Raw genomic sequence first — 26137 nt, 5'->3', positions numbered from 1 at the left:
TCCATGAGCTAAAATAAACTTTTCTTCCTCTAAGTTGCTTTTGTCAGGTATTTTGATCATAATAATGAAAAGCTAATTAAAACATCCACCCACTATAAATTTGACTGATTCCCATTCTTTATTGTTTTCATATTGTTGTTTTTTTGTATTATATTTGTTCTTAATTTTCTATCTTCTTTAAGTTGAAGTTTACAATACTGATTTTAGACCTTTATTCTTTTATTCTTATCATTCCATTGCTGTCTAGCTTGCATAGGTTCAGACAAGCAGTTGGCAGTAATTACTATTTTTGCTTTTGGTAGAAAACATGTACTAAACCTGTGGCTGATCTTTAGATTTTCTCTTTCCCTTAGGTTTTCATAATTTGTTTATGATGGTGTTGTGTATGTTTTTTGTACTTTTGTTTATCTTGCTTTGTGATCATTAACTTCCTGGATTTGCCATTATATTGTATAAATCAAGTTTTAGAATATATTTAGCCATTTTTTATTCAAAAATACGTTTCCTGTGCCAATTATGGGATCCCAATATCAATACATGAGACCATTTTATATTGTTCAGCCCATCACTTAGGCTCTGTTTATGTGGCTTGTTGTTTTTTGTTTGTTTGTTTCTTGTGGTTTTTTTTTCCTTTGCTACATTTTGGAAATGTTATATAATCAAATGCTATATCTTTTAGTTAAATAACAATATTTTCTTCATGTATAAACTGCTCCTAATTTTTTAAATTAATATATCTTGTCATGTTTTTTATGTACTTATGTTAAGAATTTTCACTGGGTGTTTTCTGATATCCATTGTGCTTATGATATTCATGTTTCTCTTAAATACTTGAATACAGTTATGATAATCAACTAGATTTAAGTCCTTGTATGATAGTTCCATTATTTCTATCATTTATATGTATCTTTCAGTGGCCTGATTTCTATCCTAGTTATTGTTCATAAATTCCTGCTTCTTTTAATGTTTAGCAATTTTTATTGAATATAAGAAATTATGTTGTTTCATCATTGAATGTGTAGATTTTGTTTTGTTTCTTTAAAGAGCATTGGGCTTTTTCTTATAGGCACCCATGTCACTTACAGATCATTTTCTACTTGTTGAACCCTATTTTTCAGATTTATAGTAAAGTCAAGAATTCAACTTTCAGAATCTTCCTTTAGATTGTGATAGCATAATTATGGCAATATAGCATTATATATTTACCCTAAATATTGGACTCATTAGACTTTACTGAAATTATCTGCTTATTCTTTAAAAAAAACAAATAAACAAAAACATGGTGGAGGCTCTTTGAAATGAAATAATCTTATTTACTTCTCAGAGATCTTGATGTGATTTATATCCATTGAATGAATACATGGATGGACAGAGCAAAGGCAAACAGGAAGGCAGGAAGGAAAGAATTGATTCTGAGCTGAGATCTTTCCTTCAGTGTTTTGTGATAGACTGGCAAATATGTAAATGAAAAAAAATGCCAAGACCTTAAGCTTTTTACTTATGATTTACTTTTATTCTGAAACCTGTTATAATCATCCCAGTAGATGATTGTAGACTTCCATAATTTCTATATCCTAATATATCTTTTTCTCATTATTCCTTCAATTTCATTTTTTTTTCTGTGCTCTAAAAAGACTTCCTAGAATTATATCACCTGATATGTTTGTGGCACATTCTCATAAAGATATTTTGCTTCATAAAGTACATCTTCAATGAATTCATTTTTTCTGAAACTCATTAGTACATTAGAGCAATTTAATGACCTCAGCAACTTTATAAATTGCACCACAAGTATTTTTTCCTATTGTGCTTAAAAATTAAAATACAAATTACTATTTGTATGTGCAAGTAAAACTACAAGGAGTAATGAAAACAGTATTAGACAGAATATTGGCCACTGAAGATGTCGAGGCCCCACTCCCTAAAGTTTGTGACTGTGCTACCTTTTGTGGTAAAAGATTCTTTTCAGTTGAGATAAACATTGAGGACTAGAGGTGAGAAAATTATTTTGGAGTAGGACGGTGAGCTCAACTGAATCATGAATTCTTAAAAGTGTAAGAGAAAAGCCAAAGAGAAGCTCAGAGAGACAAGGATGTAATAGAGAAAGAAGATTAAAAGTAATAGGATGTGACCCAACATTTGCTGGTTTGAAAGATGGATAGCACAAGGCAAGGAATGATGACAGTCTTTAAAGCTGGGAATGGTCCTTAGCTGACAGTCACCAAATAAGTAAGGGTCTAGTGTACTATAACAGCAAAAAACACAATTCCCCAAACCCTGAATGTGCAAATAAAGAAGACTCAGAAAGAAATCCTGTACCTCCTTAACACTGATTTTATTCAGGGAGACCCTGTATTAGTTTTATATCGTTATTATAACAAATTACTACAATCCTGGAGACTTAAAAGAGCACAGAAGTATTACTTTACACTTCTGTAAATCAGACGTTCAGTGCTGGTCTCACTAGAGAAGTCGTGTTGACAGGAGGTGTTCCTTTTTCAAGCTCAAAAGGAGAATCAATATCTTGCTTTCAGCTGAGGGATAGTCCCAGAGGTCACAGCTTTTCTTGGTTCATCCCCCACTTCTTTAATCTTTCAAGTTAACAATTTTTGGTAGAGTCCTTTACATTTCCCCCTCTTTTGACCTTTTCTTCTGACTTCTTCTTCTTTTCTTAAAGAATCATTAGATTATATTAGACTAGATTAGATTAGATTCTTTTAAAATGAGTTTTGTATGTCAAGGTTGTTAACGTAATCACATCTACAAAGTCCCTTTTTCCAAATAAGCCCAATTGCTCTTGTGAATAGAATGTGGATATCATTGGAAGACCTATTATTTTGGTTTTCATAGACTCTTCCTGGACTTCTGTCCTAAAGAACTATAAAATAATACATTTGTAAGGTTGAAATCCAATAAATTTGTGGTAATGGTAATTTGTTATGGCAGACATAGACAACCAAGGTAAGTACCAATAGCACTTTCCAGAAAATAACATCTATTTCATGCTTTACAGTTCTAAGAACAAGAATTATATATACGTGTCCTAATTTAGTCTTATAGTGAGCACTTTTATTAGCATACATTGGAAAAAAAAAAAACTAATGTAGAATTTCAACTACATATAGACCAAACACTTAGGTTTCAGAATTTGTTCTGGGTTTCATACCTGTCACTGGGTTCATTAGCAAGATACTTAGCCACTTTGACCCTTATTATGATTCCATTTATAGATAACTCTAATTCAACTGTGAATGATTAGGTCCAGGTCCCTCTATGGATAGCAATTCTGCCCACCACCACCCCCGCCATAAAATGGCATAATATTTGCATGTAACCAATGCACATTTTCCACATACTTTAATTTCTAGATTGTTAGAAACAATGTAAATATAAATGCTATGGAAGTATTTGCTGTACTGTACTGTTAGGGAATACTGAGAAAGAAATATCTGTTCATGTCCAGTACAGACACAATTGTTTTTCAGAATATTTTCAATCCATGTTTGGTTGGATCTGTGGATTCAGAATCCATAGATACAAAAAGTTAACTGTAATGGAATTTACCTCATATGTTTATTGAAGGTTTCTGAGGAATTATTTTACTAAAAAGCATTCATCATGATACTATATACATAATGATAATAATGACTAAATAAAAGGCAAATACTATTATTGTTATTTAGGGCAGAATGGTTAATCATTATTAAATAAAAAGGTTAATCTACCTTTTCTAATAGAATTCAACATTATCCGGACTTTCTACTCGTTTTGCTTAATCATATAGTAAAAAAAATAGAGATCCCATGTTAGACATGGACCAAGATGTAGACATTTATTTCACTGACTTATAACAGGAAAAACATATTTTTGAAGTTGCTAATAATTAAATAACTAATAGCAAACATGCATGTACTATATAAAATTACTACAAACTTTTTGTTTCATTTTATTTTGTTTTTTACAAGGATGTAATGGGATCTACTAGACTAGGCAGTGAGTAAATTGGAAAAAGGTTTTAGTAGTAGGTACTATTTGAGTAGATACCTGAAGAGTGAAAAAAAGTTTAGTAGGTAATCAAAGGTTAGGATGTTTCAGGCCACAGAGAGATGAACTGAATAAGGAGAATGCCAGACATAAGGACTTTGAAATTCTCACCAGAAACCCAAAGCAAAAGGCATCTTTGAATGCTGTTTTTGGACCAATGACTAGTAGAGATGGTTACATAAGTATACCTGTAAAATTACACACAAGCTCCTGTGTGAGGGCACACACACACACAAGAGAGTGAATCAGAAAGTTTACATTGTCCTTGAGAATTCAGGAAGAGAGGGTGACTCCAATATGTAATCAATCTTCAACTTAATCTACAGATGTTCTGGCATGCCTAAACCTGTGCATTATAATAATAGCTAACATATTATTTACATTCTTTTCATGTGTGTCACACAGTGTTAGAAGCTTTTCAATTGTAATTAACTTGCCCCTCACGACAATAATATAAGGCAGATTCTATTATTATATTCATATGGTACAGACATGTAGGCTAGAAATTAAGTAATTTGTGTAAGGTCACATACTTAACAAATGGCAGAATTTGGATTTAAGTCAGGTAATCCAACTCTACAACACACATCTCTAACCACACAGTATTTGCAATACACATAAGAGATACTTTCATAATACCAGATATGCTTGTGAGTAACAAGCTTCTGGGAAAAATTACACTCATAAGTGTACATTAACCTTCCCAACTATATTTTATAAGTTCAGTTGCAGAGTACCATCTAGTAATAACTGTCTATGAGATCCCAACAAAATATCTTTCTACATGTCAATCTTGAAAAGTGTAATAACTCTTCATGAACAAAGTTCTGAAAAATAATTGAAATGAGTCTGCAAAGCAGAATCCAGCCAGGTATTTATCATATGTGCATTTAGAGATTAGTAACTGAGACTGGAGTTCCTAGAAGAGGTTTGAGTATTCCTTAGGAGGTAAAAGTCCTAGGACATGGAGACTGATGGATGACAGATATAAAAGGAACTGTTGCTGTTAATGCTCATGTTTCCGGCTTGCACAACTGGGTCATGATCAAAGCTCTCACTGGGACTAAGAACATAAGAGGAATTACAGATTGAGCAGGAAAGGTAAATCGGATTTGGTTGGGTTGGTATTGACATGGTGATGAGACATGCAACCAGGGATGTCAACTTGCGTATATGTACTTAAGAGTCAAAATACAGATATAGCTAAGTAGATCACTTTGGAGCTTGTCAAAGTGCAGACAACCATGAAATGCAAATGAATAAACAAGATCCCTTGAATCGGGATATTGATTCAAGGAACAGAAGATAATGGAGGGACATGAAGATCTGAAGGGTTTTGTAAAAGTGAAAAGAGAGATGTCCTTAGAGATTAGAGGAAAACTATATCCTAGAAACTAAAGGAAGAGAGGTTTTTCTTGCAAATATTTTTCTGAAATATATAATACTCTAGGAAAATATCAGCCTATTGTGAATAATTTTTATGTTATGTAACAATGTTCGGTTGTCTTACCAAACTGAAAATCCAAATCTAGAGTGGCGAGTATAGAACTCTTTCTGATCAGGTTTGTATCAGATAGATGTTATAAAGCATAGCTTATCCTATTTTTCTGCTTCCTTTTGAGGATGGTCATAAAATTGGCATCATTGAAAGCTTGTGGAAATTCTTTTGTTCTCCATTTTTTGAGAAATCTCTTATCACTGCCCGGAAGAGAACATGCACAAAGGAAAACTGTTTAGATTATAAGCAGTACTTATCTTTTTTCCTAAAAATTGTATTTAATGTTTTGTTAGTCTTTATGATCTTAAGAAAGCTCTATGATAACTTTATAGATGTTGTTCTCATGCCTGTCAACACCTGTGACTTTAAGATGTCATCAAGGATGACAATTCTTTAATTTTTTCCCATAACTCTGAAAAGAAGTGGCAACTTCTTTAATTGTTAGTATTTACTGTACAGAACTTCATTAATTCATTTATCAACATATTTATGCAATAAGTATAAAACATATTGTGTTTCAGGCATTACACTTGAGCTAAGGACACAGAAACAAAGAAAAGAAGATGTCACTACACTGTTGGACAATGTCAAAATCTATGACCAGAAGAGGACTTCCATCTCACAATGTGTGTACATCTCATCCACATTTATAACTGGGTGATTAAAACACCTTATAATGTCTAGATTTATAATAGATGTGCTAGGATAATGTCCATCCCTCATAATCACTGGAGTCTTGGTTTGGGTGATGGATGGTTCTTATGTATTTGGTTTTCTACATCCTTTCAGCTTGGACTTTCTCTTCCATTTTGGGGGATAAATTGAGTAGTATTTCATGTGAGAACTGAAGTGTTCTACATTGTAATTTTGATGCACTATGCCCAAATCCTCTCACTGGAGAGAGGGGAAAAGAGGTATAAACTAACCAAGTGTCTAAAGACAAGAGTGGTTTTCTTGCACGTAGCAGTAAGTTAAAGAATTAGCACAAAAGAAAACAGGACAATAAAATACAAAGAGGCAGCCAAGCACATTGTAGACAAATAGTGAACTCCAGGGTTTATATCCTTGGCAAAGCAATTCTAAGTTTCAAATCTGGAATTCACTTCTGATAAGATCAGAGTGATAACAGAGGCAGGTTTAGTTTAGGATGGAAATAGTTATTTGTGTAAAAACAATAGAATGCTTAGTGCCTATCTTTTGGGAGAGCTGCTACACAGTTAATGGAAACAACAGATGGCTTAAAGTACCAGAAATCTAGTGGGAGAAAATAAAAAAGAGAAGTTGACCATGCCTTTATACTTTGTGTCTAAAAGTCTTTATATCAATGTCATATTATTGATACTGTTTGTAATATCCATTCACTTGCTCTACAGCTATTGGGTTATGGGTTATGCAATGCATAAATATATTTGCTGGCAATTCTAGATGTAATACAGACCTTGTTCTATAGTGGGATTGGAGAAGAATTCAGAAATATGATTAGGTGGATTGTGCCATCAATCCAGAGATAAATAGTCAGTAGATGTGAATGGTGCTCTTCTGGAGTTACCGGATGTGATGCTCCTGGCATTGGTGAGATTGTGTAATACCACTGTTTTGTAGTTGTTCTCTATCTTCCCATGTCTGCCATTTTGTCCTTTAGGATAGAAAAAAAGATATTTTTGCTTCTTTAATTCTGAAACTATAATTTGTTACCTTTAATTTTATATATTCATTTTGAGTAGACTTAAAAATCTATTGTGTTTATTCCTATCCTTTAATACTTGTTTTAGTCAGCTTTTTTACAGCTGTGACTAAAAAATATGATCAGAACAGTTATAGAGGAGGAAAAGTTTAATTGGGGGCTCACAGTTTCAAATATGTCCATCTATAGACAGGAGGCTCCATTTGTCAGGGTTCAAGGTGAAGCAAAACATCATGACAGAAGTGTGTGGCACGAGGAAGCAGCACACAGGATGATCAGAAATCAGAGAGACGTCTCTACTTGCCAGATACAAATATATACCCTAAAGCTACTCCCCCAATTCCCACCTCCTCCAGCCACACCCTACCACTTCAGTTACCACTAAGTTAATCCCTACGAGGGGATTAATCATTGATTGGGTTAAGACTGTCACAACCCAATCATTTCTCCTCTGAATCTTTTTGCATTGTCTCATATGTGAGATTTTGCAGGACACCGCAAATCCAAACCATAAAAATACTTAAAAAGGCTATTGTTCATATTTTTCCATGTTTAAACAGCAAAATGATGATACATACACTCATATCTACCATATATCCTTATTTTTTTAAGGATTACAAAATAGTGATTACTCAAATAGTTTATCATATATGCATATTATAAAAGGCATGCATTTTTATGGTACCATTTTTAATTGTGTCAGTACATAAAAATAGGAATATTCAAGTAGCATTTTAATATTTAAAATAATTCAGATCCTAATAAATTCATTTTTACAGAGTCTCACAATAGTATACCTTTTTGCTTGTGATTGTCTTTAATTAATTCAGCTACACTTATTAGTGCTCTCTATACTTTAATGTATATTTATATTATTCTTACTCATAATTTAATTATAATTTCAAAATTCTTACTGGTAAATAAGAATGAGTCCCCTATATTTCAATAGTACTAGAAGACACTCTTAAACTTGTCATATCTTAATTATATGAGTGAAAATAAGAAGAGAAGAGGGGACAATAGAAAGTAAATGTTATATCAGTGCTGAAGTTGGATAAGGGAACTGGGATAAGCTATAAGAATGATGAAACAATCAGATTTTAAGAATTTGAACTGTAATAATAACTTATTTTTGTGAGCTTACATATGGATACCAGTAATAGTTTATCAACTATCTCCTCAGAAATTTAACTATCCCCTATCTATAATTTGGCATCAGCTAGATAAATGGAAAAATAATTCCATATATTTAAACACTTGAGGTTTCAATTAGCAATGTCATAGTTACCTGGATGAAAGCCTGTGCCGTAGCTAACATGGACCCAGACAAGCAAACCCACAGGGGAAAATTAACTAATTGATGTGGGTTTTAAATCTGGAAGGCCATAACTAAATTTCATTTTGTTTCATTCATTAAAATTAAATCTTCTTATTAGTTTTCTAACTTATATGTCATTACAATAGTTCTGGTAATTCCAGTAAGATGAAGACAAAAATTACTTTGACTTTTGGAAACTGAACATTTAATGGAAAACTTGCTTCATTTGTTGTTCCCTGTGATATTCACTGATATGTGATGTTCAGAGACCTGTGCAAAGACAGAAAGGGTTCTTGCTCTCAAAATTCACACAGTAAAGCTTCCTTTGTCACACTTCTCATAATGAGGGTCCTTACTGCCCAATCATTCTCTGCTTGCAACTCAATTAAAATTCTGTTATCAAAGAAACATGTTTTCATTTCAAATATCATTCACTTGAGAATGTTCTTTATCTGTGGTTATATCTTTATGTTTTTAATTCACTACTATACTGCTTTTAGCCAAGTAGAATGTTCAGATTATCAAAAAAATAAGACTATATTTGTATTTATAACCATGTAACTCTTGATTTTGATGTCATAAAGATTTTTTTCCTGAACTTTCTTGAGTGATTTGTAGATAGTGTTTACAGCCTAAACTTCTTGGCAACATTAGTAATTTTGGAAACAGAAATGCAGCAATGATTTTATGGATCTTTATACTCTTATCAAGCTATCTGGCTTGAAACCTTGTGTATGGTAGGAGATTTTCCCAAAAGAAAAGTAACATTTAGTTAGGTTAGGTGTCAAGTTGCTAGCTTACACTATATAAAAGTCAATATGTACCAAGTCATATTAGTGAATTTCATCTACACTGCTAGGAGGTTGTTGAACTCAATTATAGAAATGTGCAGAGCTCTATTTGATGTGTGAGGAGGTTAGGAGACCACAATCAATTAAAAAGAACACATGTATATCCTGTTCTGGAAAACAGTTGTTTTGGTATCCCTTGTTCTGCTTCTGCTTTTTTTTTCCTCTGAGTTTTCCTCTGAACACAAGAGAACAAATAGTTTAATAATTCCCTAGTTTCATTTGGAATTGTTTTGTCAGCAATATCTAGTAAGAAGTCATGCGTTTATGTTTTATTTGAATGAAGCCTCAGGCTACTACAATTAAACATGCTGTTTTGTTTTTTTTTTTGTAGCAAAATCATTTGAAAATGGACAATATTTGGACATTTATGGAATTACAAGGGACCAGGCTGGGGAATATGAATGCAGTGCAGAAAATGATGTGTCGTTCTCAGATGTGAAAAAAGTAAAAGTTGTCGTAAACTGTAAGTCTCATCACCATTTATCAAGATAACTTCTGATAAAATATTAAATACTGTGGAAAAATATTGTCTGAAATTGCTGCTGCTATTTTTTTAAAAGGTGGTCTATTGGTAACTATCACCTGCTGACAGTGAAAAAGTATACCTGTTGGAATATTGATCAGATTGTTCTGTGTAACATCAGCTGTCCCAGCCAGTCCCCCAGAATTATATCTTTTCCAAAAAATAATTGTTTTTTATTGTTTTTTTTTTTTGGTTCTTTTTAGTTATACATGATAGTAGAACCAATTTTGCTATAATTATACAAGCATGGGCTATATCTCATTCTAGTCAGGACCCATTCTTATGGATGTACGTCCAGCATTCGATCTTATGAGCAAATTGAAATGTTTCTAATATCATCCTAGTCCCCAGCATCCTAACAGCACCTTCTCTTTCCTCCCTCATGGGTTTCTTCTGGCAGACACAAGAAGAAGTTTAAGTGTGTAGCTCTATTCAGACTTGATGAAGCCAAAGTATGATAGTCTCCACTTATAGAGAAGACCTGTGCCGTGATGCTCATACTACTTGGACAGTTTAATTGTATTAACTTGGAAATTTTTGAAAAAAAATAAGAAAGATGTTTTCCATTGTTTTAGTCAGTTTTTTTGCTGCTGTGACTAAAGCCCTTACCAGAAAACTTGTAGAGGGGGAACAGTTTATTTGGGGGCTCATATTCAGAGGTGTCTGTCCATAGATAGCTGGCTTCGTTCCTCAAGGCTCCTGATGAGGCAAAACAACATGGCAAAAGAGTATGGAAGAGGGAGACAGCTTAGATAATGATCAGAAAGTAGAGAGAGAGAGACTATACTCACCAGATACAAACTCTATATCCCAGTGCCATGCCCCCAATTCCCAGCTCCTCCAGCCACACACTACCCACCTACAGTTACCACTCAGTTAATCCCTATCAGGGATTATTTAGGGATTAACTCACTGATTGAGTTAAGACTCACAACTCAATTATTTTCCTCTGAATTTCTTGCATTATGTCACACATGAGCTTTAGGCAGACACCTAATATGTAAGCAATAACACCATGAACATCATTATTAGAAAGTTAGAATATAAGTCAGATACTTGCAGAACCATCAATGTTATTAAATCACACCCTTTGTCTAAATGCCTCCAAAACACTGAAATAAGACAATTTTCTAATAACATCCTATTGCAAATATTATTGTCTCAATAGTAATGACTAAAGTTGAATTTAATGCCCCTTAGTCTTTCTTTAAAAAACGTTCACATCCTTTAACTTTTTTCATATAAAACACCTTTAGGATAAGAATGCTTTACCAGAAGTATATACAACCTGCATCTTACTTTTTAAATTCCATTTACACATCTTTCTACATATGACCCTTGGTAATAATTGCACATTGTGTAATGCCACAGATCAGAGGAATTGTTCCAAATATATCCAGGAATGCTAACACTAATCACTAGCTATTTCATATTAATATACATTTTTCAGTCTCATGAGCCAAAAAATAACTTTCAGAACATGCCTAGCAGTTGAGTTGTCTGCCAGATCAAATCACTGTCATCAACTAGCATTTTTAAGTGACTAATGTATACACTAGGGGTTGAACTGTCTCTATTAAACCAAGAAAATGTGCATGATACCATATCAGGAAGCAGTTTTTGGAGCAAGATTTTTCAGAGTGCTCCACAAACAAACCATGGTAGAATCACCAGAGAAGCTTATTATGAATGTGAACATAAACCCTGTTGAATCAGAATCCTTGGAGTATATGGCCTAGATTTCTGCATTTTGACAAGTTCCCATTGATTCTCAGGACTCTTGTTACAGAGGGCTAGTTCTCATACCTCTGGAACTCTCTGAAATAAGAGGTAACAAATAAGAAAAAACTACCAACCATTTTATTAATGACATACTTACCTGAATATATGTGAAGTGATTTTATTATTGAAGGGTTGGAAAAAGAGAAAAATGATAATAATTAAGGAGTAATTCTTTTTAGCAGTGACTACTAAGAAATGGAAAAGTAGAGTTAAACTTGACAAATAAGCCAGGCACACAGCCCAGCAACCCAGCTTGCCTAAAGTCTCAGATCTAAAAAATATGCCTTTGGTAGGGATAGCATTGAAAACCCACCTGCTATGTGGATTTGCATGGGCCCATACTCCATACATAATCTCCATTTTCCTTTCTTTCATATGTTCTTTTTTTTCTCTAACTTTAGTTTATTGTTATTTAAAATTTAATCTGATTTACAGTTTTCCCAAATGGCTGAGGACTTTAGACTTTGGAAGATTAAGTTAAGGCAGTAGAAACATGGAGAGAAACTAAACAGAAAGAAAGACACATCAACCCAATTAAGTTGTTCTATAAAGGGTATGGATAGAGAAGAGAATCCATCCCATAAACCAAAAAGACAGAAACTGGAAGAATAAGATATCAAGAACTACAAGAGTTCTGCTAGTTTCATGGATGCTGGCAGAAGACAGACACAAAGGTCAGGTTAGTGCTCTGAGCAATAGTCATAACCAGAGTATTGTCATTTTCTAGCATTAGTTTCTCAAGCTCCAATGACTATAGGGTGTTATGATGAGGACTAGCTGACTCCTATACATATCTTACATAGTAGCTATGCCACAGCTGAAGCTGGGACACTCAGTTTCTTTATAACGGCAATGAGAAAACCTGCCCTTCGCCACAGAGGGAGACATTACATTTATTATAGTGGACCATAACCAAACCTGTCCTATGATTCAAAGGGAGAACTACTTCTACCATCTAAGATTGTAAAAAAGAATCAAAAACAAATCTCTCAGTGTCTCTGCATGAGAAATTCTCAGAAGTATCAGAGTCCCTTGAAGAACTATCTTCCTGCACAAGATGGAGCAGGAGAGTTTGGAGCAAAATTCCTTCACCTGAAGAAAGTACTTGAATTCTTTTTTTTTATGATGCCAGAGAACTTAGAATAAGTGTAGAAGATTCTGTGAATCACTCTATCATAGGAGGATAACAGGAAGATAAAGGTAAAAGTGGGAGAAAATGGAAGGGAAGTACTTCTTTCCCCATATTTTTTATTGGTGCATTATAGTTGCACATAATGCTGAGATTCATTGTTACATATTCATACATGCATATAATATGACAATATAATTTGGGCAATATCATTTCCCAGTATTTCCCCTTTCCCTCCTCTCTCCCTCCCCCTGGTCCCCTTTATTCTGCTGATTTGTTAGGGAAGTACTTTCTAAGTCATTACATGGACTACCTTTTTAAATATTTCATTTCAGGTAGGTAAAGTAGAGTCATAAATGGAATGTTGCTGCAGATATGACATTAATTTCTCTCTCATTAAATAATGGATCCAACATAAATTTTAAGTAATTTTAAATAGTTTTGTCTTTTGCCTCTCCTTGAATCATACTCTGAAAGCTTTTTATGAATGTTCCATGAAGTAGTGTTTCATAATGATTGTGCTTATTTGTCTTGTGTTTAATATTACTTGTGTTCTATAATACTGATGTCACACATATACAAGTGATAGCTAAGGTGCATAAGTGTGTGTATGAACAGTGCACTAGTATTCCTGTTTGTGATAAAGTTCACAGAGTTTTAATTTGTGAAAACTGTCCCTTGAAAAGGCAAAGATTGAGAGATACTTATGTATTTTACCAAGTTGATTTCCCAAAGGAAATTAGCCAAAACCAAACTTTAGTCCACCAAAGTTCAGAATTGAGGTCAGCATTCTCTGTTGCTAGCATGAAACCGCACATCACCTGATAACCTGCAGACTCCCTGAGGATGGTGTCATGCCAGGATCAAGGCAGGTCTTCATTTTATTGCTCTTAATCAATATTGATTGTACATATGGAACTGAAATAGCTTTGTGAGTTATAATTTGAAGAGAAACTCTATTCTTTTTTCCAAAATAGAGTTCAAGATTAAATTTAATAAATTTTCATAAGCTCTAGTATATTCAGTCATGTATTAAGTCAATTTGAGAAAGAGATTTAGGCCCCCTGTAAGTTTCAAATGTTTACTGTTTTATAGTTTGTCTAATACATATGCCATGTACAGTATATATAAAAAAAACACGTGTATAATAAATAAGAGCCTATTTGAAAAAAAATTGTGTGTATACAACTTTAATACAGATTTCCATTCAATTTAGCCAAATAGATTCATGAGATGATTAATATAATTGACTTACAGAAATTGGGCTGGTTTGCTGATTGAATAAATCAGTTCCTTTTGAGTTATTCAAACAAAGACTTACTATTAGAGAAGAAAAGTTGTGAACCACTAAATTTAGGGTGTGGGATTATTTCTGAATAAGGTGACTGTAGGTAATTATTCTCCTTGTATATAACTATATTTACTTTATTTATGTGTATGTGTTTCTTATTAAATTGAAAACAAACTAAAATAATAAAAAAGTCACATAGGTTATCATTACTAGATCTTGGGAGGCTAAAACACATGTGCCACACACACACACATACACACACACACAGGAGACACAGAGAGATAGACAGATCGACAGAAATTTGGAGCAGTTAAGAAGCCAGCGAATTTAGTTTTGGACATATTCCCCACCTTATTTGAACTTGTGTTGTTTCTCTAGCCATAACTTTGTGCCCACAATTTTTATTGTCAATTACAAAATAGAAGAATGAATAAGTCTCAAAAAACCCATGGACTTAACTGAATGAGGGAAAACAGGAACCCCTGAAGACCGAAGGTCTAGTAACGAAAGGAGAGATCAGAGTCTAGGAAACCAGCAAATCTAACTCATTGTAGGTCAAATCATCATACAATTGTAGATCCATGCAGAAAAGCAGAATCCCAGGTCTTAGAAATCAGCAAAGCCTGGAAGATTCAATTCTTTCTGTTCTGTCTGTGGTCTTGTGACAGAGCCTTTTTTCTCTACTCTCTTATGTATTCTTGTGAGGAAATGCTGTTTTTCAGAAATGTGGTCCTTGTAGTCAGATATGATTTTCTTGGCTATAATTATTTTTAAAAAAATATTTAGTTTTTAGTTGTGGTTGGACACAGTACCTTTATTTATTTATTTTTATGTGGTGCTGAGGATTGAACCCAGGACCTCGCATGTGCTAGGCAAGTGCTCTACCTGAGCCACAACCCCAGACCACTGGCTATAATTATTAACAAACAATTTACCATTCCATAATTAATGGGGCTTTGAGAAGCTGGACAAGATTTACTTTACCTGATTTATAATTTCTACTCTTGCAAATTTGAGGCAATTATATGATATATATATATATATATATATATATATATATATATATATATATATATATATATAAACATTTACAAATATATAAATGTAAGATCAGTTTACTCTAAAATGTAAGCTCTATATGGGAAGTGGTTTCCCCTTCTTTGAAAATTGATATGGTTCCTGTCACTTACAGCAGTACCTAGTCCACAGGAATACATCAAAAATTAGTTATTGAATGAATGGATTATTAAAAAGATTAGATTCTCCCAGGTGAATAATTCTATTAGGCAAAGGAGCGAGGAATTATTAGGTTTGCTTCATAAATTTTTTCTCCCAGGAAAATGAGAACATGATATGTTGACTAATATCCTTCTGATACCATTTTTTTTCCTATCAAAACTTTCAGGTGGATCCATAAAGATAACTTATAAATATAAATTTGAGTATAATATAAAGATATTTGTATAGTGCTTTCATTCAGAGAGAAGCAGCATTAATTCCAGTTTTTACAGATGAAATAATTGAGATACAGAGAGATTAAAATGTTTAATAACTTCCCTGATTTTTAAGAACAAAACAGAAACATGAATAAAAGAGTTTATTAAATTAACTGAAAAATATAGAGTCAACCAGATTAAAGTGAAAAGAGCTTTGGGTATTATTTCAATCTTTACTCATGATAGATTCATAGACTGACCATTTTACTTAGTATCAGAAATGATTTTGCATATACTTTGCAGTAAAGGAGAAATAATTCTTCCCATGGTCAAATAAATAGTAAATCCATTTTGAAGTGTGCTATAAACGAATTTTTTATTCAATATATCACTAGCACATATTTGTGCATTATTTTGCATCCACTACATAGTCATTTATGCAAATGTGCACCATATCTACCAATATAACTAGCCCCAAACATGTGGAATAGAATGTCCCAAATAGTATAACTTAGAACAACTGTATCAAAGCCTGAAATGAGGAACCACAGGGGAGAGGAAGAGAGAGGAGAAGGCTTTTAGGAAAATGACCAGTTTTCTCAGGCTATTCATAAAATTTTCTCTAAAACCTTGGACAATTTAGGCAGACATGTCAAACTTAAGACTAGAAAAATCTAGAGATGATAAGAAGCCATCATTGTAAATAAAGAGAAAATCCTTGCATTCAGTATTTGAGTAGGGCAAAAAAAATGCTATTGTGGGACCAGAAGACAATGATTGTTGGAAATCATAGTCCTCACCTTAGTTTTTATTTATGGCTCCATTTTATGCCCCATATAACTTTGTGTTTAACTCCTACTTTACATTTTATTATAATTTAGTCCAAATTCGATGCTGTTCTTTTAAGCTAATTAACACTTACTTAGCCATAACAATTCAGAGCATAAAAATTACATTCAGTTTCCTGTGTACTTCAAATGAAGTACAGTTTATATTCCATCACTAGAGTAATAATGAAGCACTTCAATATATCTTCACATTCATTCATTTAGTTACTTATTGCTTAGCATGAGACAGTCAAGATGTCAGTTCCTAGTTCACTCTCTAGAACAGGAGAAACACAAAAAATTATATTGTTACAATACAGTGTGACAAGTGATTTGATAAGCCAATCATAAAGTACTATGCAAGGCTCAAAAATGCACTAAACACAGCCTTGAGGTATCACTGAAAGCATCTGAGAGGTCTTAACCCTGATGGAATTTAAAAGATGAAATTGAATTTGACAGGAAAGAAGGGTGTTATAGATAGAAGCAGCAGCAGCAGCATTTGCTTAGCCTCATAGGAGTCAGGGGACAGGGAATTGTTGCTTAGTCAGGCTGCGGTGGATTGGAGTGAACCAAAAAAGGAAACAGAAAGAAAAGAACATGGGCACCACAGGGAAAGCAAGACCAGATTGGGTAGAAGTTAATGAATTCACATAGGGATACTTAGACCCAGTGCTTCACAATCAAACAATAATACCTTTGAGATAGAACTGTTCAGAGTAAACTCTGAATATTAAGTAAATGTGTTTAAATATTTTCATTTCAACAACTGTGGAGAATACTTGGAAGATTTGTTTTGCCATGACAAAAGTAAGGGAGGGAATTAAAATGATAATACTGAGAATAATTCGAACTGAAAGAGAAATAAGGAGCTAAGAAATCTGAGGGAAATCCCTGAAGGTATTGAACAGGGAATATTACAAACATGGATAATCACTCCATAAACATGTTTTTAAAGAAAACATTTTTTTCAGAACAACATAAAAAAGTAAGACTTATTTCTTTTTTCCTTGGAACCATGTGATATGAAAAGGTCAAATTAATTCTATGGTTTATGTGATCCTTCAGTTGAAATAAAACTGTTATTAAATATATGATTAAGGAATCCATGATTTCTTTTATTAAGGGAGATGTAATTGATTCTCTGTTTTAAATGTGAGACATACACTAGGATTAATAACTAGTGTGCTGAGATTCTTTTTACTTAATGAGTCTGAGACCAAGTTTAACTTAAATGTGTTCTCCCAACCTTTTATCTAAATTTTGAGAGGAGTTTACTATTAATAATCTATGAGTGATCTTTTCCCTTTTGTTCATGGAAAATCAAAAATGTGTCTGCATCAATGATATTTGCATATTTCATTGTTCTTAGCTTTTCTAAAAGTGAAAGCTGAAATAATTTCATTGCTTAAAAACATAAACAAAACTTTTTGCTAGAAAAATCTGTATTTTCTTTAGAGTTCTTTCTAGGTTGACATTCACCACTTCAGAAAAAGTTGTGTATAAAGTAGTAGATATAATAAGGTTTGATGATCTGCTAGCAAAAAGGAAACAACTTGTAACAGGGTAAAAATGCTCTGGGTTTAAAAGGACTCCATGCCAAACTGAAAAACAGTGTTAAAGTTAGGAAGGAAATAACAATAGAAAACTACACGTATGTATGCCTACATACATACACTGCAAATATACACACATTTGTGATGGTGTATTTATCTAGATTAAAGTTCTTATGTTTTGCCAAACTGGCAAAGGGTCAAACTCAAAAATCACAAAGAGAGTTCTTCTTAATATATTCTTCAAAATTATTTTAAAGTTGCAAACTTTGCATTAGTCCATATAAACATAGAGTTTATAAACTTGTATTTATCTAAATCCAGCTTTATCAGCATGCTTTCTCAGTGAATACATACATCAAGCAAAGTAATCTATGGAATTGAATTCTTTTTAACACAACACTTGAGAGCCATTCACAGAATGGAGCAACATTGAATTAATCTTGGGTCTTTGCCACATCATCATGATTAAGCTTCACAGAAACTGCCAAATATTCTTATGCCTGATAGTGCACATGTTTATGAGGCTTGTGTATGTGTTAGAAGAAGTAGAATGGAATGATTAGGGGAAGAGTATGGCAGACATAGCGTAAATAAAGATAGTATATAGAAAAAAATTAGAAGAAAAAAATGGGAACAAAAGGGACCCACTTGTATAGCAATACTAAACTACATTATCAAAGACATTTATATAATAAGAAATAGCAATGAATTTAATATGCAGATTCCAGAATAACCACTCACAGAATTTGCTGAATAATTCAGACTATGTTATATTCATCTGTAAATAAATGGGTATAATTTATCTTAAAAAATTTACTAGATGATAATCCACATTTTAAGTTTAGGGATTATAGAAAAAAGTAACATAATGAGGCATATTATCTTAATGCATACTAGTTTTTCTGCAATAAGTCATACTTTAACCTAGTCTAAATAAAGAAGAACTCTGTGGTCTGGAACAGATGTTGAAAATGTTTTCTGCATTTAGGACAATCAGCAACATTTACAAGATAGGACAGAGGGAGGTATATCAATTAGGTGAAGTTCACAAATGCTTCATTCATTAATGCTGTTTCATCTTTGTGAGCATATTGGTTTTGTAAAGCCTTCTGTTTTTCTGTGGATAACCAAAGGACTTTGAAGCTCTGTGTAATTCACCTGCAGATGCAGTCTTTGCTAAAGTCTCTCATGAACTGTTCTTCATACCCAAACAGGAAATGAATTAATCTGATAATTTATAACTTCTTTACACATTGTTGTGTAACTCCAAGAATCCAGTATTCTGATATACTCTGATAGAATCTTCTCATTATCTAATGCAATAAAGTTTTCAAGTTGTTTATCAAAATCTGGCTTTATCTCCTTCCCACACCTACTGCTTGCACCACTTCATCCAGCCTGCTTTGAGCTTAGTTTTGGCCCTGTGAACAAATTCCCTTGAGGGAAATGCAAGCAGAAATGATACAGGCCACTTCCTGGAGTGCCCTAAAAATTTTTCATGAATGCTCTGCCTTGCTCATTTCCCCTCTCTGCTAACAGAGATAGTAATCTCAAGTACAATCTTCAAAGTTGCATGTTGATGATGACCAAGCTGCCATTACATTGAACCCTGGAATGACTGTGTGCAACAGAAAACTCTACTTTTTACCCACTTTACTGCTCACCTTTCACTGACCTAAAACATTTTCCATGCATGCTCTTCATGTGAGAACTAAACTTCTCTTTTGCTGACTCATTTCATGTTTACCTTTATTTGTTCCCAGAATATAGCCTCTCCTGACTAATGCCATCAAGGATATATCCCAAAATACCTTGGGTAAAATGTAAATTTTGTATTTTATACTACTTCAAGAATCTAGCTTAGAAGCAATCATAACAAGCTCCCTGAGAAAAGTATAGAGATAATGGCTGTCTCTTCCTCTGTGAAGCATAGCCAATTGAATTTGTGTTTGTAAACTTTGTGTGTTACAATGAAAAAAAAAAAAATCTTACAGTATCATGCCTTTGAAGCTACCTATGATTATACCTAAAATAAAATTAGATTCAAAATATCATCTGGCTATCAACCCTGACATGAACTTTCCTGACAAATTATGACTGAAGAAAAAGAAAAAGAAACAGTGGTTGTAAAACTTCCCGAAATTAAAATGGACATAAAAACAGAATCTAAAAGGAATTTATACATATAAAAGGCTCAAGAGATAAAATATGAAAAAAAAATTACCTGCTCGGCATAACCTCATGGAAGACAGCAGCCCTACCTCTATAAAAGAAGACATAGACTTCATTTCCTTTTAAGAAACTTCCAGAATGTACCAAAGAGGAAACCAGACATTCCCCCTTAGTGTATGCTTGCAGCTTTTGAATGCAGTTGGAGTAGCATTCCTTTGCTTTCATCCAACTCTCTTTATCAACTGACCCATTGCATTTTGTATTAGTCAGGGTGGTCTAGAGGAACAGAATCAACAGGAAGTATAATTATAAAAATCAGACGAGGTTGGCTGAAGGGACCAGAAGCTAGATAGTCTACAATGGCCATCTGCAGGCTGGAGAGCTGGAAGAACCAGTAGCTGCACAATCCAAGATGCTGAATCCTTAGAACAAGAGGGATCAATTGTGCTACCCTAGTCTGAGACCAAAGGCTTCTGGAGAATAACTGGCAGAGTCTGCTTCGGAAGAATGAAGAAGTGAGAGTCCAATATCCTCAGACAATCACAACAGCAATCAAGAATCCATTAAAGAAGAATGGAGCTTGCATCTGCTGCTGCTTTCTTGTTCTTCCAACTTTTATTCCATCTAAGCCATCATCCTATTGGACAGTGCTGCCCACACTTAGGGAGAATTCCATTTCAGCTGGCTATCAATCATGCCAATCATTCCTAGACATACTTTCACTGACAAACCTGTAAGTCTCTAATCTTCCACATCTCTTAATCCAATCAAGTTTACAATTCAAACTAACCATTACATATTTCATAGGGTATGTTTTTTTAAACTTTATGTGTGGAAAGAAAAAGATGAGAAAAGGACTAGAACAATACAATAGAAAGTATAACTCCATTGGCTCCAAGAATTATGGTATCAGGAACAAAGTTAGACAAAATGAACAAGTAGATTTTTCAAGTTGTATTTGATTAGTCATTTTGACATCAGAAAGGGAAGAAGAGCTCTGGCACAGACTTGCTCTGCACTTGGCCTAAAAATGTAGGAAACCATCAGTTAGGAAAATTGGGGAATCCTTATTCCCTACCTATCCCTGTGTGGGAAAGTGTTCATTCAAACTAACACTCTACAAAGGAGGCAGAAGGAGGACTGGGAAAGCCTAAGTAATTATATACAAGAACAAGAAAAAAATAGCATATATATATATATATATATATATATATATATATATATATATATATATAAACAAACCCATTGGGCATGAACATCTTACTTAAATTATTGGCTATAACAAAAGGAAAACAACAACTTTTTTTTTAAACACACCTACTATTAAGCACTCAGAGTTAGCTCAACAAAAATATAATAAAATCATAAAAAGAGACTGAGATGAAAGAACCAGAGATTAAAACAATAGGGTTCATTATAAGGATAACTACTCATGATGAAAAGAAAGCTGGTGACTTATTTCTTACCATTAATCATAAGAAAAAAAAAAAAAATATATATATATATATATATATATATATATATCTCACAAAAATGCTAGAAGTTAGATAAGAAATATGTCTTTCCCAGCATAACTAAACTATGGCAATAGCAGACATACAATTGGGATCCAGAAAGTATCACAATTGCTGTTCTATGGGCAAAGTGTCCAACCTAGATATTCCCTAGAGGTGTAGATTCTGGTTTGAACTTGCCAGTACTGAGAGATTACAGACAAAGCCTTGACCCTTTAGAGTAAGAAAAATCACATTAATGATAACCCGCTTCATAAAGTTGGGGCAATGAAAGTATAACACACTCAGGGAAGTCGTAGGAAACAAATAAACAACAACAACAAAAACAACTCACCCTGTCAGGTATACCTCAACTTTGACATGAAGTAAAGAGGCAGGGGAAGGAGTTGTGTGAAAGAAAAACATTCTTCTGAGAATTTGCAACCACAGGCTCACCTCAGTGAGAAAAGAAAATGCAGTCTTTTTGCAGGATACATATTAAACACAGGCATCAAAAATTTTCCAAAGTTGAAATTCTTCATACATAAATTCCCAATTGAAAATCCAGTGCATAAAAGAGAAAACAAGCCCACAATGGAAAAACAAGCAAACAAATAACTGTAGAATAAGAGATAAATACTGAAAATATTGGAAACATTCCAAATATAATGTGAAGAAACAGGATGTAAATATGCTTAAATAAATCAAAATGGAATTACAATATGATGAAAGAAAATAATGCTATCAAAATTGATCAAACAATTTTAAATAAACCTCTTCAAAAAATACCAATATCTCAGCTTAAAAGGAGAATCTATGAAAAGCTATAGCAAATTTCATACATGTGCATTAAATGTAAATACATTTCCTTTAAAGTTAGTAAGACAATGATGATACTTTTCTCACTTTTCTTACCAAGGCTGATAATATGATCAGGAAAAAATATTAAAAATAAAAGAAGTTGAAAACAATAATTAAAATTTCCATCATTCTCAGATCATGTTATTGCTTTTATACAAACCCAGAAGAATTTACAGATAAATTAATAGAACTAATGAGTTTATTATGGTTAATAAGTATAAAATCAATGTGTCAATTTTACATTGCTATTAAGCAGTAAATAGTTTAAGTCCAATTGAAAAAAAAAAATGTTTGCAATATAAACAAAACATAAATATAATTTAGATATATCTAATGAAATATGCCTTTGGAGTCTTTTAAATGCAATTACGAAGAGTTGAGTAAATATAAAGGTTAAAAATAAATAACCAACAATATCTGAAAGACCAAGACACCCTCATATTAAAATACATTGTATGTTAAAATTCAAATTATAAACCAAAGTCAGCTTTTCATGAATCATGGTAAGCTAATTCTAGAATTCTTATAGAGGACTTAAAGATGTGGCACAATGGTAGAGTGCTTGCCTGGTTTTGTATGAGGCCCTGGGTTCAATACCCAGCACTAGAAAAACTAAAATAAAATTTATATGAAAAAGATAAGATTCTCCTAAAGAAAGAAACAAACAAACAAACAAAACACGTGGATAATGTGCCCTATCAAATGTCGAAGTGTGTTATAAATGGATATTTAAAAAAGTGTGGGAATCATTTAACAATTGACAGATCTACAACTGGTAAAAACAGAGGTCCCCAAACAGAATCATGATGTTCAAGAATTCTAACATATGAGTCACACTGGTAGAGAAAAAAAACCTGCTAAAATGGTTTGTGGAAAATTCATTTTCATAAGGAAATTAATCAACAATATATGTGGAATCCTATATCACAAACAAAACAAAATGCATTTCATATACATTGAGACTGTAAGTCAGGAAAATCATAAAGCCTCCTGACTCAGAATGGAAAGTGTCCTTGAGCCAAACAGGAAAGTGTAAATCATGGTAAAAATTACATTGTTAGACCTCATTAAAATTAATAATTTCTGTTTCAAAGGAAAGCAAACAGAAAGAAGGGAAAGTATTAAAATACACAAAACCAATAAATATTAAATATCTAGAAATATAGAGAGAGCTTATTAAAAGAAAAGTAAATAATTCCCTAAAATATTTAAAAAGAAATAAAAGACAGGTAGGTGAACTGGATCAAAAACATATGAAAAGATATCCAATCTTATTGGTTGCTAAGTAAACACAAATTAAAATCTTAAATGTGTATCGTTTCAGATATACAGGTTAACAATATAAATGTCATTCTTTTTTTTTTTTTAACTTGAGTATCAGAGATTGAACTCAGGGGCACTCAACCACTAAGCCACATCCCCAGCCTTATTTTGTATTTTATTTAGAGACAAGTTGCTTAATACACCTTGCCTTTGCTGAGGTTGGCTTAGAACTCCTGATCCTTCTGCCTCAGCCTCCTGAGCCACTGGGATTACTGGCATACACCACTTCAGGAGGTTTCAATATCTTACATTTGTGAGAATGTGATACAAAGAGAGCTCTCACATACTCTTGAGAGGAATGTGAATTGAAACAATGATACAGGAAAGCAATATTGTATCTTCTAGAAAAGTTAACATGTGTATACCTTACAACATGTATATTTCTCTCTGCAGTATAATCCCTGCAGTTGTGTACATGTGAACAAAAGAACATGCACAAGAACATTTATAAAGTCATTCTTTTTAATCACAATAAGACAAAGTATAACCCAAATGGTTGTCAGGGCATGTGTAAATTATGATAAGTTATATAATAGACTTCTATGCAGAAATGAAAGTAATTCTATAGTAATTACAATACTCAGTGTGGATTTATCTCAAAAGTATAATATAGAATAAGAAACAATATACAGAAAATAACATGTTAGGAAATTGTTGATATAATGTTCAAAAATAAGCTAAAATGAGTATATTGTTTAGAGATGCTTGAATAGTTTGTAAACTAGGAAGTTGTGCCTTCAGAATACTGATGACAAGGTCAAAGAAACAAACCCATAAAAGGGAAACAAATGAATTTTATAGGACTCAGATATAATTTACCAATTATAAGTATTTTGAGGGAGAAGAAACCACAACTAAAAGAGGAATATTCAAACTAATAATTGAATAAAATTTTAAGGGATTAAAAAAACCTTCATATCTCTATGAAAATAGCCAATAAGCCAGAACGGTTGTGCTTATGCCTGTCATCCTAGTTAGTGCAGACGCTAGGTAAAAAGATCATAAGTTTGAGGCCAGTCTGGGCAATTTAGTAAGAGCCTGTCTCAAAATGAAAAGGGGTGGGGATGTAGTTCAAGGGGTAAATTACCCTTGGGTTTGATCCCTAGTACCAGAAGAACAGCTGGGTGGAAGAGGAATTGCCAAGAGAAGCTTAGATGTATATTTTAAAAATCATTTCCATAAATGAAATATTATATCAGAATTTAGTCCACACAAAATAAATGTCACTCCTAAAGAAAGCTTTAAAAATCAGGCTATCCTCATATTTCTCCTTCACAATACTAAATGGCTGGCAATGGAACCATGCTTGTAGACTTTGAGAAGACATCAATTTTGACTTAAGAACCAATCACAAATGTGTGATGCCAGTAAGAAGGTACTACTTGCAAAATGTCAGAAAATATTCCCTCCACAGGCCTCTTTTTTCCAGTTGATATAGTGACAGTAACAGTACTAGAAAAAATATAGTATGAAATTAGTGACAACCAGTTAAGCTTGAAAACCAGCTAAGGTCAGATGTAATAACAAATAATTATTATAAACAAGATTTTATAAATTGCATCAACATTTTTCATTATAATTTGTACACTATAGATACATAAATTGAATATAAAAGATCCTGATATGAAATGCAAAATTATAGTATGTAATATGGGACAGTGTAGAAATTGGACCATACAAAGGCCATGAAAACATGCAAAATACCTCTCCCATTGGTTACAGAACATTAATTAATTTTTAAATTAATTAGACATTAATGTAATTAATTATTGAATCTTAACAATTCAAAAAACACAAGGAATATTATTAAATCCTAAAAGCAAACTTTAAAATAAATGCAGTGCAGAAAATGCAAATGCAAATCTGTTTCATACATAGTAACATAGGAAGGGAAATCTATAAAGAATAAGAACTGAAACCCATAAAAAGAAAAGAAAAATCAAATGAAAATATCAGTTATAATAACAAACTAATATGATTATTAACCCATTAAAGGGCAAAATTACAGTGCTTAAAACACTAATGTTTATTACATTGTAATATATTAATCAATAACATATTATTTACATAAGGTAGACTACAGGAAATTAACATTAAAAATTAAAGTATAGATAGAGATGTATTAAAGTAAAGAGAATGGTAGTAAAATATTTTTTAAAAATATTTTGAAGGAGCCTAATATATAGTATGGTAAGTTCTTTTTTGTGAGTTTGGAACCAACTGAGAGCTATATCTAAGATCATGACAAATGGAAATCTGTCCCCTATCACCACAAGTTTGGAGGAGATGCTGTACCCTATTGGAAGGATGCCTCTAAATAAGGAAAGCACCCAGCAGCCTGCCTAATTC

General features: G+C 32.9%; 1 protein-coding gene across 2 annotated transcripts in view; it reads left to right on the top strand.

Annotated features, from left to right (window-relative positions):
• Positions 1 to 26137, top strand: part of Negr1 (neuronal growth regulator 1) — an 811898-nt gene that overhangs the window by 519576 nt on the left and 266185 nt on the right. The window contains exons 4-5 of one of the 2 annotated variants that reach the window (XM_046451001.2): positions 6064 to 6168; positions 9727 to 9858. In XM_046451001.2, the coding sequence (XP_046306957.1) occupies positions 6064 to 6168; positions 9727 to 9858 (237 nt within the window). The remainder of the gene's footprint in view (positions 1 to 6063; positions 6169 to 9726; positions 9859 to 26137) is intronic. The other variant, XM_046451002.2, reaches the window with a different exon arrangement.

Source organism: Marmota monax, unplaced genomic scaffold (genome assembly GCF_021218885.2).
Source record: "Marmota monax isolate L192 unplaced genomic scaffold, Marmota_monax_Labrador192_F-V1.1 WCK01_AAM20220418_F8-fsc00023, whole genome shotgun sequence".
Taxonomy (NCBI): Eukaryota; Metazoa; Chordata; class Mammalia; order Rodentia; family Sciuridae; genus Marmota; species Marmota monax.
The sequence above is the reverse complement of the archived record's forward strand: the minus strand, read 5'-3'. Positions and strand labels throughout refer to the sequence as shown.